Here is a 14455-nt window from a genome sequence, read left to right as displayed (position 1 = left end):
AGGAACATAGAATGCCTTCCCCTACACATCCCTATATCCCACCAGCTTTTCTCACCACAAGCTATGAAGAGAAACTATCTTCATCTTTTATGTAAAGCTCTGAGGCCCTTCTCCTGGTACTTCACTGAATGAAGTTTAGTAGTGGCTGCAAGGAAGGCTGTATTTTAGATGTCATTACCATAGCTCATTATTCAAAAATACTCCATATACTGTAATGCAAAAACAGTGGAATTTAGATATTCTTTATTGTTGCATTTTACTTTGTTTGTGTGTTAATCATTGTTGCGCTCCAGCTTTCCCCAATCTGGTGCCTTTCAAAATGTGCTGATAAAGACAACTCTCATTATTATAACCAAAACACATGCACATTGGATAGGATAAAAATAGTTCTGACATAATCACCTAGATGTTATATTTCCAAGAATAGGGAGTAATCATTTATCTGTTTATTTCTTTTTCGTGATGTATAGAATCAAGGGACCATGGAGGTTTTCTAGTTCAACCTTTGCTCAAGTCAGGAGATCTTATAACATCCCAGACAAATGGATGTCCGATCTTTTTTTAAAAAAAACCTCCAGGAAGAAGCACCAATAACTGGGAAAATGCAGCCAAACTCCATTTCTGGCCTGATGTAACCCATTCTGCAAACTTTGGAGGCCCTTTCACTCCATTTTACTATGGAAACTGCCACATTCATAAATATTTTCTACCATCATTCTTTGGGGGCAGAGGTTGGATTTAAGCGAACTTACTAATGAAGAGTTTGAAAACTGTAAAACGTAATTATTTTGTAAACCTTCAGTTGGCCCAGTAAACATCAGTCCAAGTTAGTTTTTTCTCATTACTAATTTTTGGCTGTTGTTGCTCACGTGTGACTTTCTTTGGTCTCATAATTTTTTCAATCTATTTCCAATAAGCCTTCTAACTCTTTCTGATACTTACTTAATCAAGTTCATGGGGATAATGCCCAGGCTCAGTCTTTTATTAACTTCCAATGTACTTTTTTTAAAGATAGTCTTCTGAACCAGGCTCACTTACTGTAATTTCCTTATTAAAAGCATTTGACACTGTCTTTATTTTGCAACTTTTATTGGCTTTCCACAGTTGCCTACGATTTTGGCACTTCCTGCGGGTGTCTGTCCATATTAATCAGGCCCAACCCTCTTTACCATTTAAAGCTTAGTTATGTGCTATCCAAGGGACATAATGGGGGCTAATGTTAATACTTGGCTCTGAACCTTCCATTTCATCTAATGATGTCTAACTTCAGAGTTTACTAGAGTCCATTTGGGTGTCTTAATAAGCTAAGCAATACAGATCAATAAAAAAAATCTTACTTGGCATTTGAAAGGTCTCTCTGTGGAATGGACATGTTTGACATGACAACTTAAGTGATCAGGTCTGTGGAAAAAGAAGAAAAGTAAACACAAGAAAGCAAATTGTTACACAAACACAGAATTAATTAATTATTCAATCTCCAACATCCTGCACAAGAGGAATTTCCCAGATACACAGACCTATGATCTCAACTCTTCTGAGAAAATCTTAATATCACAAAACTTCAGCTACACATGCGAGTTTCCTGTAATTATTGTAAATCTTCCCTGGAAAATCTAAGTTGATAAAAATTATCTTAAGGGCTATTAGCCATTTAAAATGGAAGGTTATCCAAGCCAAATGGAGGTTGTGTGACTTCACAATACTGCTAAATTAATGCCTTACATAGTAATGCTTACAAAAGTGCCTTTAAAAATCCCTATACTTTCATTACAGGCCAAAGGCAAGCTAATTTAATTTTGAATTTTAAACAAGCACTTATTTCCCACCATTAGCAAAGGCTGACTGCAGATTTAAATGCAAAGACACTACTCCTGGTGTCCTCTTCCCCATCTCCACCCCCCCTCCCCATTTCTTACTTTCCTATCACAATTCCTCCCACCTCCCACCCATCGCGAACACGGAATGAAAATCCAATACTTGAGCTCGCCTGGGATTTTCTACATGGTACCTCGAAAAGCCTTTTCCACAAACACCACAGGTGTAAGGTTTGGTGATGCCACCCTCATGAGACCTCACGTGATAGGTCATGCGGTCCTTCCTTTTGAAGCGCTGATTGCAAATTGGGCACTCAAAAGGCTTCTCATCCGAGTGGGACAGCTTGTGTCTGTTTAGGTGATAGACATCCCGGAATGCCTTGCCACACATCTCACAGGCGTGGTTCTTTTTGACGGGCTTGCTGGGCTTCTTCACAGTCTGTGTGCCTGGCATGGCTGTGGCTCCGGCACTACTGCTTGGGTTGGTAGCGGAGGAAGACGTTGTGACTGTTGATAAGATGCCTGCAATGGTGGAAACCAGCGATGTCCGGCTGTTGTCCCCTGCAATGGTGGAGATTAGGGGCACCATCGTGGCAGGGGCTTTCTTTGGCCGTGACACCAGCTTTATCCCAGTATGGCAGGATTCGTGGCGCCGCAAATGGTAGCTGTCCCTGAAGGCCTTGCTGCAGTATGTACACACAAAGGAGGTTTTCGGCTTCTCCTTTTTAATCCCAACAATGGCATCTTTTAGTGTTTCAGGTGGGGGTTGAGGTTTCTGTGTTATCGGCAAGGGCAAAATGGGCTTCTGGTCGGGAGGTTCGACAGCTGAGCTCAGGAGAGGCAGCAAACTATTTTGTGCTGCTTGCTGCTGGTGATGAGATGCTTCATGTGCCTAAAACCAAATATCCATACTTTCAGAAGTGAGAGATGCAACGTGCAGTTGATCAGCAGAAATACACACATCTTAGCAATCTATAAACACAGATTCAACATATAACTCTGACTTAAAAAGAAACTGAAGCCACTTAACTGCCAAAATTCTTACATTCAAATGTTTACCATACAAATTACACCTTCATTTTTTTTTAAAGTTTCTAACTCAAAAACGATGAAAGTAAACTTTTGCAGATACTGCATTAGCACTCCATCCATCCATCAACTACCCATCATACTCAAACGATTTTCAGTAGCCTACAGGCTACATGAACCAAAGTTAAAATATTCATGGTGAGGTTAAATGCAATCAAAATAATGATAGCAATAACAAGATCAGAGACATGACACAAAAATAATAACAAAGAATAACACAAAAAGCAAGATGGCATCAGATAAAGACTTCTGAAACAACGCAGTTCTTAAGTTTCCAGAAAACCAACAAAGGGGTGGCCTGCCTGTCCTCCCTTGGGATGCTGTTCCAAAGTTCCAGTGCTGCCACAGAAAAGCAGTGTCACTCCTGTCAACCCCACAAATCTCTTGGAAAGGTTGAATTATAAAATGTTTCTTCCCAGCTTTCTCTGGAGCTGAATCAGATGCTAAGCCATAAACACTTTATAGAACATCAGCAGCTTCTATTGTACCTAGAAATCTATTCTGTAGTTAATGCAGGACTCAGAAAATCATTGCTAATAGTAGTGGAGCACCAGTAAGCATGAGGACTGCTGCATTCTGGGCAAGTTGCAGTTTCCAAGTGCTCTTTAAAGGCAGCCCCATGAAAAGTGCATTGTAACAGTCAAGATGGGTGGTGATGAAAGTGTGAGTTATTGTGGCCAGGTCCTCTTACCCAGTGGCAATTGCAATTGGTGCACCCGCTGAACCTAGATATAGGCCTCTCTGGCAACAACTCCACTTGATGAATTAGGAACCATAAATCCAAAAGGATTCATGAATTGCAGCAACACAGAATCCCAATGGATAAACAACCCTATCTTACCCAAATTCAGATTCAACCTTTTCTTTCCCAACTGAAAACTTACAGAAGGGATCTTCAAACTTGACAGCTTAAAAACTTGTGGACTTCAACTACCAGAATTCCTCCTCCAGTCATATTCTCGATTCCAAAATATCAAAAATACAGGTAGTCCTCAACTTACAACAGTTCATTTAGCGACTATTCAAAGTTACAACCACAATGAACCACAATGGAAAAAAAATGATATATGACCATTTTCACTTATGGCCTTTGCAGCATCTCCATGATCATGTGATCAAATTTCAGATGCTTGGCAACTGGTTCATACTTATGACCGTTGCTGTGTCCCAAGATGTGATCCCCTTTTGCGACCTTCTGACAAGCCAAGTCAATGGGGAAGCCAGATTCACTTATCAACTGCAGTGATTCACTTAACAACTATTGCAAGAAATGGGGCAAAGCTCACTTAACAAATAATATCTCTTAACAACATAAATTTGGGGCTCAATTGTGGTCATAAGTTGTGGACTACCTGTAAATAAAAATAGTGCTCAGCAAAATCATCAAGCAATTCTTTAAATGCCGCATTTTACCAGAGCTACATTTGCTGAAAATTATGCAGACATCTTCAAGCTTAGCTAATGTACTTTCAGATTTCAGTTATTATGAATACTGTTTTAACAAATAAAACTTGTTCTAATATACACAACCTTTAATACAGACAGCCAAACAGTTAGTGCACAGCTTTTTATAAAATTATCTCCCTTGAAGTCCAGCAGAATCCAACCTTTTCTATTTTTAGAAAAAATGTGAATATAACTTTTCAGAAGCCCGTCTTCCACTGATTTAATGAAGACTAATTGCTTTATAGCCAGCAGAACTATCTATGTTCTGTAGTGAATATAGATTACAGGGAAATATAAAGCAAAGGTTTTTTTAAATATATGACATTTGCTAAACATTATGAATGTCAAGATATTCTGGTGTTCCACAACTCCTACACTCAAAACACTTAGAACTCATTGTTGACCTTCAACAATGTAGTAGGCCAAGAATATCAAAATCCAAGAGGAAACGTCCCATGATCTTATTTCTTCTCACAAAATATTGAAGAAAGAAAAAAATATGACTCATTTGCTAATGTTTTCATTTTAAATGAAAATTGATAAAATGTTTGAAGATATTTATACCAAAATTAATGCATGAAATGATACAACTCATCAATTTGCAGGAGTCCATAATAAAGTAAAAAATGCTTGCAATGATAGTACTTCAGATTCAGAAAATGAGACCGATTAGACAAATCTGTATCCTGAATTTTGACTCCTGAATTTTTTTCTCATTTTCTGAAATATCAGTGCTTTTTGTACTTCTTTGAGATACAAAGTTTAGAGTACACAGCATACTTTGTTTTACCACAGCTGTTTTGTTTTGTCTTCAATATTAACTTTTTTTGACGATCTGCTTCTTCTTAGCAAGCAAAAATAAAAATCTGTTGCTAGAGTTCAGCAGCTGTAGTTTATTTATAATTAAATTACTTTAAAGCAAGTTCAGTCAATAACATTTATAATTATTGTATTTCAACACCAAACATATGTCGTTGAACCATCAAGTTATGGGTAGAACTACTGCACATTTTTTAATTCCCCCCAAATATTTTTCCCATTAAATTCAGAACTTTTTTTGCTTCATTAAAATTTGAAGAGATTTTAAGTGGACAATTTTTGATATGAGGGCAACATAATGTTTTTGAGAAGGTTGAAGATGGCAGATGGGGTGATAATAAACTGGGAAAAAAACCTTGCTACACATCTAGGCAGAACTAGATTTTTAATCTTTTTCTCTAGATTTTGGAAAAATAATATGTTTTTAAAAACATTATAATAAAACTATTTTGAGGATTACGCTACAGTATTTGTTACCTGATGTGAAGCCATTCCACAATTTTTAAATGCGTTTAAAAGCTAATCTGAAGGCCATGGAAAGCAATTTGGTGGTCATACACAGTCCAGGGACCTCAAAACTGAACATCACTGTCTTTTATTATTCTTATCTTATTCCCATCTTATGTCTTAATCCAAGTATACACACCCTAGTTCATTTTTTCTAGTTAGTTTGCAACAATGAGTTGTGGTACAAATCTGCACCTTGTGTGGAAAGGCATACACATTCTTAATAAGCTTATTTCATACCTATCATATACTGAATTTCTGACTGGGAAAACTAAAAATTTCCAAAATAACTCTAGTGTTTTCAATAAGACGGTCTGAAAACTATTACACCGTACATCTGCTGTCTACATGAGAGCATTTATAAATTATAGTCTTGGCAACTCAAAAATTAACAATTTTCACTTATAAACAAAACCATGTAGGAATCTTTTTTTTCCCTATATAAAATAAAAACCAATCCTTAGCCAAAGAACCCTAGATGATACTACAGTTACATAATTTTACCCGCAGTGATTTCCCCAATAAGCCATTTATTTTCTAAACACAGGCACTCATCACAAAGGGATGTGGTAAGGTGCTCATTACAGCAACCCATCTTTTGATTCCCCGAGGGGAGCAATTTTTGAGTTAATGACTGGGTGTATTTCATGATATTCAACATATTACATGATCTCTATCTTAATGAGAGACTATTTGGTAACTACAAGTTACGAATATAATTATAAGTACCCAGTTTACTTTATTAGATTGTGAATACATAACAAAGAATAGCACAATGATAGGCTTTAGCTTCTGAAGCAAAGCCATGAAACAGCCTGGTTGTAACCACAGTTAGAGAAACAAAGAACTAGTTGATTCAGTTACTTGCAAGTGGATTGTCTCAGCTAGAAAGTAATCTACAGAATATGAATTTGAAATTCATACCTTCTGAAACAATACAGTATAATAGAATGACTATGGCATTCCAAGCAATTGAAAACAGGAGAAAATAAGAAATAATCTTTTTTGTCAGCTACTGCTTGGAAAAAAAGCATTTAGAAGGAAATTAGAGGTCATAATTCCAAAATATTGATTTCTAAAACTATTCTCAGTTTGAAGCCTGGAGATCTATTACTATTAATCCTCCCATCCTTCCTTTCACCCATCTCCTTCCACGTATGACTGTAACCTTGTTGCTTGTATCCTAACTATTTTTATTGACTGTTTCCTAGTATGATTTGATTGCTTATTGTACCTCATGGCTATTATTAAGTGTTGTACCTTATGATTCTTGACTTTTGACAAATGTATTTTTTCTTTTATGTACACTGAGAACATATGCACCAAGACAAATTCCTTGTGTGTCCAATCAAACTTGGCCAATAAAGAACTCTATTCTATTCTATTCTATTCTATTCTATTCTATTCTATTCTATTCTATTCTATTCTATTCATTTTATCACTATGCATGGGAACAGAAACAAATAAGTTACAGAATGAGATATGGTTCAAGTAACTTATTTTACAGAGGGTCCTACCACCTGAGAGATAAAGCAGATATAATGTATTTTTAATGTTTCTATTACCATGTTAAAAATATAGAGTGTAAGCTGAGAGAATAGGAAGAAGAACAATTTTCACTGTAATTGTTAAGTTAATAAAATAATTAAGTGAATCTGGTTTTTCCCATTGACTTTGCTTGGCAGAAGGTCACAAAAGGGAATCACATGACCCTGGAACATTGCAACCATCATAAATATGAGTCAGTTGCCAGGCATCTGAATTTTGATCACATGACCATGAGGATGCAATGGTTGTGTGAAAAATGGTCATGTCACTTTTTTCAGTGCCGTTGTAACTTTGAACAGTCACTAAATGAACTGTTAAGTTAAGGACTATTTGTACAATATTAGCCTTAGATCCTATAACTTTCCTCAAGTCTTTAGATACTCCAAATGAACTGCTACCTAAAGAAATGAACTAAGTTTGATCTATTAATTCACTTGTCATTATAAAATTGTCTTTACTGTTTTATAGGTTAGTCCCTGAAAAATTAGGATAAAAATATTAAAAAAATACTGGTTGTCCTTACTTAGGCTTAAACAGAATTAATCATAGGCAGGATTGTTCTTATTCTGAACCATTACAATAGTGGTTGAAACAGATTTGACTTGATGACACTGAACACACTTTGGTAGAAAAGTTTTTTTAAAACAACCACATTTTGGAAGAACCATTCTTTGTATACCACCACTACCAACAGCTACATAACTTTCTTTTCTATTCTATAAGTTCACATCTAAGAGAAACAATAATGATAGCAACAAAAACAAAGATTTTCAGAAATGTTTACAGCTAGAAATAGTTTTCTTAAAAGTTAAAAGGTCGCAGTACTGTATGCTTAATGCAGAAAATCAGGCTAAAGACTTTCTAAAGCTCTCCCAAAATCTTGCACTATATGCATCATCACAAGTTAGTTTTGAAACACTCCATTTCAAAAGCAGTTTATCATGAAACACAGAAGGCTTTTGTCTGACAAAAGCTGATTGAATGCCCCACCCCCAAGCTACTTAAGAGTTCTTTGGATCCCAGCCCCAGCCTACAACATGCAACACTCTCATGAGTTGCATTTCAACAGGATTTTTTCCACTTGAATAGTCTGATCTAAGTCAAATAGCTCATACTTTTTAGGCACGAAAAGACCAGCTGGTGATCCATAACATGATTTGCCAAGCTTCCACAATCTATTACCCACACTATAAGACAGGAAATGGCAATTGAGTGATTTTGCTCTTCAGCTTTTCTGACTAGTCTTCTGTCTTTGTCTACTACATTTGTGCATGAGAACAGAGATGTGGAAATGAGAAAGCATTTCTAGCCAGGACCTGGGACAGCTGAAAACAGGTTTGTCTATGCAAAGATATTTCCCTGTATTCCAATCTGAAGAATTGGGATAAAAATATGACCAGATGTTTTTAATTTGGCTATTGTTGCTATATACTAGTTAATTTTAATTCCGTCAACACCAGTACTGTAAAAATTAATCACTTACTGGAGATGGGAGCAATGCCTGCAGCTGTTTTATCCTTTAATTGCAAGTAGCTTTCAGAATAGGCTCTATGCTGTGTCCCCAAAATCTATTTTAGCTGCACAAATCATTGTTGGCTAAGAAAAATATCAAGATCTGCAAGCATAGCCTGCATTTCAAAAAAACAAGCGTATTTGATAGCATGGAGAATGGTAACCAGAGAATGACCTCAACACAAGATTCCACTTTCCATAAGGACTTCACCTAAATGATTCTGCTACCAGCTTTTTGAGCAATGAAACAATACAACCAAACACAATGCTGAAAAGTAAACTAGAACTGTATGCCTCTTTATTTACTATATATATTGCAAGCTGAAGACCACACATCTTAAGAAAATTTAGGGAATATAAAGTAGCAGGGCAGAATCCATTCCACTTTCTTTCAGCAATGCCCAATGCTAAACAGTACTAGACAGCAAAAACCCAGTTTTGTTTCTCTGTGCAATTGAAAAATAATTTGAAATACAGTTCTAGCCCAAGTTCTCCAGCAGCAGATTCCTGACCTAAGAGCACAAAATACAGAATCTGAAGATGGAAAAGTGCAATTCTTTAAAAGACCATATCCTCTAGGCAAGGTTCAAGCAGCTATAATTTGTAAGCTCTTATATGTGTTTGCCTCAAATCTTTACTAATGTCATAACTCATTTTGATACCTTCCATTACAAAGGTTATATGCACATTGACCCCCCAACCCCAAATTAACCCAGTTATTGACTAGTTTGTTTGAGTCACAGTCAAAGATGCCACCCTTTTAGTCCAATGCATTCAGTATGCTAAGAACTGAATAAATTATTTTGCACATGAAACTGAAAACATTACAATAAAAGTCAAGTTGGTGCCATTCATGTACTACAATTCTACTTGCCTGAAGTTGCCAGCTTATTTTGTCTAATGGTAGGCAGGCATTATTTGGACAGCTCTTACTTCCTAAAACAGAAAAATGTTAACCAATTCTAAAAATCTTGTTGCTGTTTATGTTATACCCTATAAAGTGGTCTTAAGAATTTGTAAATAAAAACATGTACAACAAAAGCATTTAATAATATTTTTAAAGGTATATTCCTTTGAGTCCTGCCTTCTCCTGTAAAGCCACACCAAGGATCTAAATTAAAAGCATGGTTTATTTGGTGCATCTTATACATATTCTATACTTTTTGGATTTCTATTTTATGAATGGGATTTTTATAATAAAACAAAAGTATGATTCATTATATGAACCTAGAGTGGAAAAATTTGGCACTACAAAGTTCTGTTGCTAGAGGCAAAGTTTTTTTGCATTGTATCTTGATGTCAGAGTAGCTAATTAGCATCAGTGAATCATAACTTGAATGAGCTATTAGATGCATGATGTCTTATTAACATGCAGCCTGAACTTTCTAGGCAACTTAAAGACTGTTTTAAAACACGTTAATTCTAATATAAGCCAGAAATATATTTAGCTACCAAAAACTATACTTAGTATAAGGAGGCATAACAATCAATACCATTTTTAATTTTAAACCCAAGGATTGAAGATGACTTTTAAGAACTGATTCTAACATTTTACCTATTTACTGTAGTGAATGAAAAAAATGCAAATTTCCATCTATAACAGCTTTTCAAAACAAGGTTTTGAAAACACCATTGTAACCCACCACAATCCACATTCTATCAATTAGGTGGTTATTTAAAAAAAAAATATTCCACAAGGATTCAGAGAGGATAGCCATTACTTCCTAATTCATGCAATATTCGGTATACAGATTAATAGAATTCAGAACTTACCGAATTACATTTTTAACTGAACTATACATATTTCATAATTGTTAATAATAAATCACTTTATGCCTACTGTATGTAGTTAAGAACACAAACTTTGGTATGAATTATAAGATCAAATAAATCCCAATATCATGTTCTAAGCCTGTTTCCAGAGACTGGGTACCTAAGCAAGTGACTCATCTTGTACTTGGAAGACTTTTGCTTTTAGAAAAGAAAGACTGCAGTGCATTCACCTCAGATTTATTCCTACAATATCATGTTTTCAAACTGGAGTCATGCTTTGCATTTTAAAAAGAACAGAAAACTAAGTGGGCAAATGACGCAAACTCATAATTTGTAGGGTATTATTTTACCTTCAGGAAAGAGAAGAGGTATTGTAATTAGTATATACAGTTTCAAGCTAAAAAAGGAAAATGTATTATAACCTAGGTTCTCATCTGGCTTGTAGATTTAAAGACAAAGTAATCTGGTATGCAGCATTCCTTAGAGAAGATTGATGCTTTCAAATGACTCAACTTGCAAGATATGTACCATCATTTTTATTTTATTTTCTAGAAACCTTAACAGTTCTTAGCAGTCCTTTTTGTAAAGAAATCACAGCTTGACTTGAAGACATGCTTTATACTACTTAGTCCAAATTTGATGAGAACAATCTCTGGAATTTTCTCTTGAGCAAGGTTTTTTTTTTTAGCTCAAGCAAAAAAAGCTGAATGTTTTCTTTCAAACTACCCTATCCATCATCACCACCATCATGAAATCACTTCTGTCCCAATGTTAATTTTAATTCAGTGTCAGTAAACAGTGTCATTCTTCTGAATTGTCAAAACAGACTAAAACATAACCTGTATCTAGCTAAGGGATAACTTAAATGACTGCCTCTGAATATTAATATATTATTATTAAGTTGAAGATGTTATCAAGTTATCAAGCAGACAATCTCATAAAATAATTTAAAATAGACATGAAGCATTTCCCAGAGTTGCAGCAAAAAGAATCAGGAAAACAAATGCTTTAATGTGGCAGATTAGCAGAGAGGAAAAATAGGTTAAAGGCTAAAGAGCAGAGCAGAACAAAAGACAACTGAGTAGATAAACCGCCTGTTTTTTAAAAGAAAGGGTAAGATACAATGAAGCATCTTGATACATGTTTATAAAAAGGAGAAAGGAAGACAAAGTCATAAAGCTAGAACTGCAAAGCAGAAAGTGGTAAAAGAGGATCTTACTTTAAGAGATGACAATGAAAGAAAAAATAGCAAAATTAAAAGGCAGATGGAATGAAAGACAACACTGGGGAGCAAAAGAAAGTAATGGTGACAATGACTTCTTAGGAAGAGCTGGATAAATAAAAGTGGGGAGCAAAGTACAAAAGCAGACAACATAGCAGAAAAAAATTGGAGGACCAAGTTATACGCCGCCGTGGAAGAGTCTAAATTTGTCATGCATAAAGATAAGTAGCGCACTTCAAAAATGGAAGACAACAGGAGGTAGTAGCAATGGAGACAAAAGTAGAATACTGCATACAAAATAAAAGAACCCATATTCCCATGAACAAAGATGGTGAAAAGAAAATAGAATAAACAACCATGAATATGTTTAAAAAGTGACAATCAAGGGTAACGTTATGTGCAGAAGGCAGAAAATGTAACAGCCAGAAATTAATTCCAGGGTGACTAAGTCTAATACAGCACAGATCACCACCTACATGCTCATGTGGCATCTTAAAAGCTAATGGGAATGCCAATGATAGCAATATGATGGGAAACAACTGCAATTACAAAATAAGGAAGCATGCAAAGTAAACAGTAAAAGTGAGTAGAAGAAATAAACAAGAGGGGAATGATGCTTTAATATGAAGTAACAGAAGAAAATAATTCAAAGCAAACATTACTGGAGACTGAAGTAAAATGTATGGAGAATCGCATATCCGCAAGGGAGGGAGTCAGGAATCCCAGAGAAACAAGAAAAGACAATGATAAAGCTGCCGAAGTACTGGAGGAGAGAGAAAATAGGCTGCTTGAAAACACAAGATGGAGAGATTTTCAAGCAAGCCAGGGAAGTGTGTACAGAATCCCATTTTGTAGTACATGGGATAAGAAAATAATTTTGAGTATCTCTCGGAAACGTTGAGAGGGAAGAAGAAAACAGAGAGTGGATGTAGGAGCAGGAGAGTAATACTGCAATCTATTCAAGAGACAAGGAATGCAGCAAAAATTTTGAGCCAAGGAAAAGAGTAGGGAAAAAAACCTCCCACAGTGGGAATTTGATGAAATCGCTCTAAATAACCGGAGGGAAGAAAAATAAAAAATAAATTAAATGCAGCAAGGGGGAACAGTAGGGGATGGAGAGCAGGGTGTAATAAGCCCCATAAATAAATTAGTTGCAATCTTTAAACCAAAATTAAAGCACCGGAGAGAGAAGGAGAAAGAATCTTTTTTTTTTCCCTCGTTAAAAAAAAAAAACAACCGCAACCAGGACAGGACTGTGGTCCAAAGCGAGAAGCCTCCAAAACCAAAAACACCCCATGATCCCAATCACAATAAGAGCATTATTCTCCTTTTCGTGAACACGAAACAGAAAGAAAAGAAAAAAAAAACCCGGGGAAATAAGTTTGGCGGGGAACGGCCAACGCTATTGGGAACAAAGCTTTAAAAAGTAGAAAAATAACCCCCCCTCACACACACACAGCCCCGTCCCAGACCACACGGCTTAACTCTCCTCTCTTTTCTTCTGCGCCCCCCCCCGCCCCAAAAGGGGGAAAGAAGGTCGCTTTTAGTTCTGCGTGCGTGCGAAGGTTGTGCGGGGGGGGGGCCGCCTCGCGCTGAGGAGGAAAGCAGCTATTTATGGGGGGGAAAGCGGGAGAAAACGCGCTCCCGTTGGCCTCCCACGGCGCTGGCGAGCGCAACCAGATTCTCCTCCTCTTCCTCCTCCCGCTATTTCTCTCCCCCGACGTCTGCGCTGCGCTGCGGGGGGGGAGGCGGCAGAGAAAAGAGAGGGCGCCCGCTGCTGACAGAGCCAGCCAGCCGGCCGGATTCTTCCTCCGGCGAAGAGGCCTAAGCGGGAAGGGGGGGCACGCTGGCCGCCTTTGGGGGAGGTTGGTTGGATGGTCGGTTGGTGTTGATGTTGTTCTAAGGAGCCGAAAATAAAACCGAAAAAAAAAATTTAAAATAAAATATTTAACGGTCGGGCGTTGTTCTCCCCCTCACCTGAAAAAGGAACGCGGTCCAATTGGCCTCCATGGTTTTGCGGCCGGGAGAAAGGAAGGGGAGGGGGGGAAGAAGAGGAGGAGGAGGAGGAGCCGTTCGCAGAAGGAGAGAGAGAGGGGGGGGGGTAAAAAATAAATGTCTTCTCGTCGCTCTCTATATAAATGGTTTCTCCTCAGGCCCAGCGGCCTGGTCCTGGCGGCGGCGGCGGCTCCTCGCCGCGCTCGCTCTTCCTGCCTGCTTGGCTGGCTCGCCTGGGCCGCGCTCTCCCCCGCCCGCCCCCCTCCCCGCCTCCCTCCCCCGGGCCCCCAGCTACATGGAGCCGACAACAAAGCACAAGCGGCGGCGGCTGCCTCTGCTGCTGCGGCGGCGGCGAAGGAGGCGGAGGCGGCTCAACATGGCAGCGCCTGAGCGGCCGCGCTTCCGCTAACCCCCGGGCTGTACCATCGCCGCCAACGGGGGGTGGGAGAAAGGAAAGAAGCGAGGAGAACCAGACAAGCCGAGCCGGGGCTGGTGGGGGAAGGGGGCGGACGCGCGCCCGGCTCTCCACTGCTTCCTGGCGGTGCGAGGCGGGGGGCGTGCGCGGGTGCAGCGTCGGGCGTGGGGGGCGCGAGGCGGGCGCCCCTGCCGAGGCTGAGAATGGGACGGCCCGCTCTCAAGCGGCTGAGGGGGATTATAAAAAAAAAATGTAGCGGGGGGAGGAAACCGCGCTGGAGCCTCTTTTGAGCGCTGGGAAGATGGAGGAGAGGGT

General features: G+C 38.3%; 1 protein-coding gene across 6 annotated transcripts in view; it reads right to left on the bottom strand.

The window, feature by feature from the left end:
- VEZF1 (vascular endothelial zinc finger 1) overlaps positions 1-13971 on the bottom strand; it is a 28005-nt gene extending 14034 nt beyond the window's left edge. For 3 of the 6 annotated variants that reach the window (XM_026710144.2, XM_026710146.2, XM_026710147.2), the window contains exons 1-3: positions 13708-13971; positions 1988-2706; positions 1338-1401 (exon numbers count right to left, since the gene is read on the bottom strand). In XM_026710144.2, coding sequence (XP_026565929.1) covers positions 1338-1401; positions 1988-2706; positions 13708-13740 — 816 coding nt within the window. In that variant the 5' untranslated portion in view covers positions 13741-13971. The remainder of the gene's footprint in view (positions 1-1337; positions 1402-1987; positions 2707-13707) is intronic. The other 3 variants (XM_026710145.2, XM_087925535.1, XM_026710149.2) reach the window with 1 other exon arrangement.
- Between the last annotated feature and the right edge of the window lie 484 nt (positions 13972-14455).

Source organism: Pseudonaja textilis, chromosome 1 (genome assembly GCF_049901715.1).
Source record: "Pseudonaja textilis isolate UNSWEBS1 chromosome 1, rPseTex1.2, whole genome shotgun sequence".
Lineage (NCBI taxonomy): Eukaryota > Metazoa > Chordata > Lepidosauria > Squamata > Elapidae > Pseudonaja > Pseudonaja textilis.
Note: the sequence above shows the minus strand (reverse complement) of the source record. Positions and strands in the feature narration are given on the sequence as shown.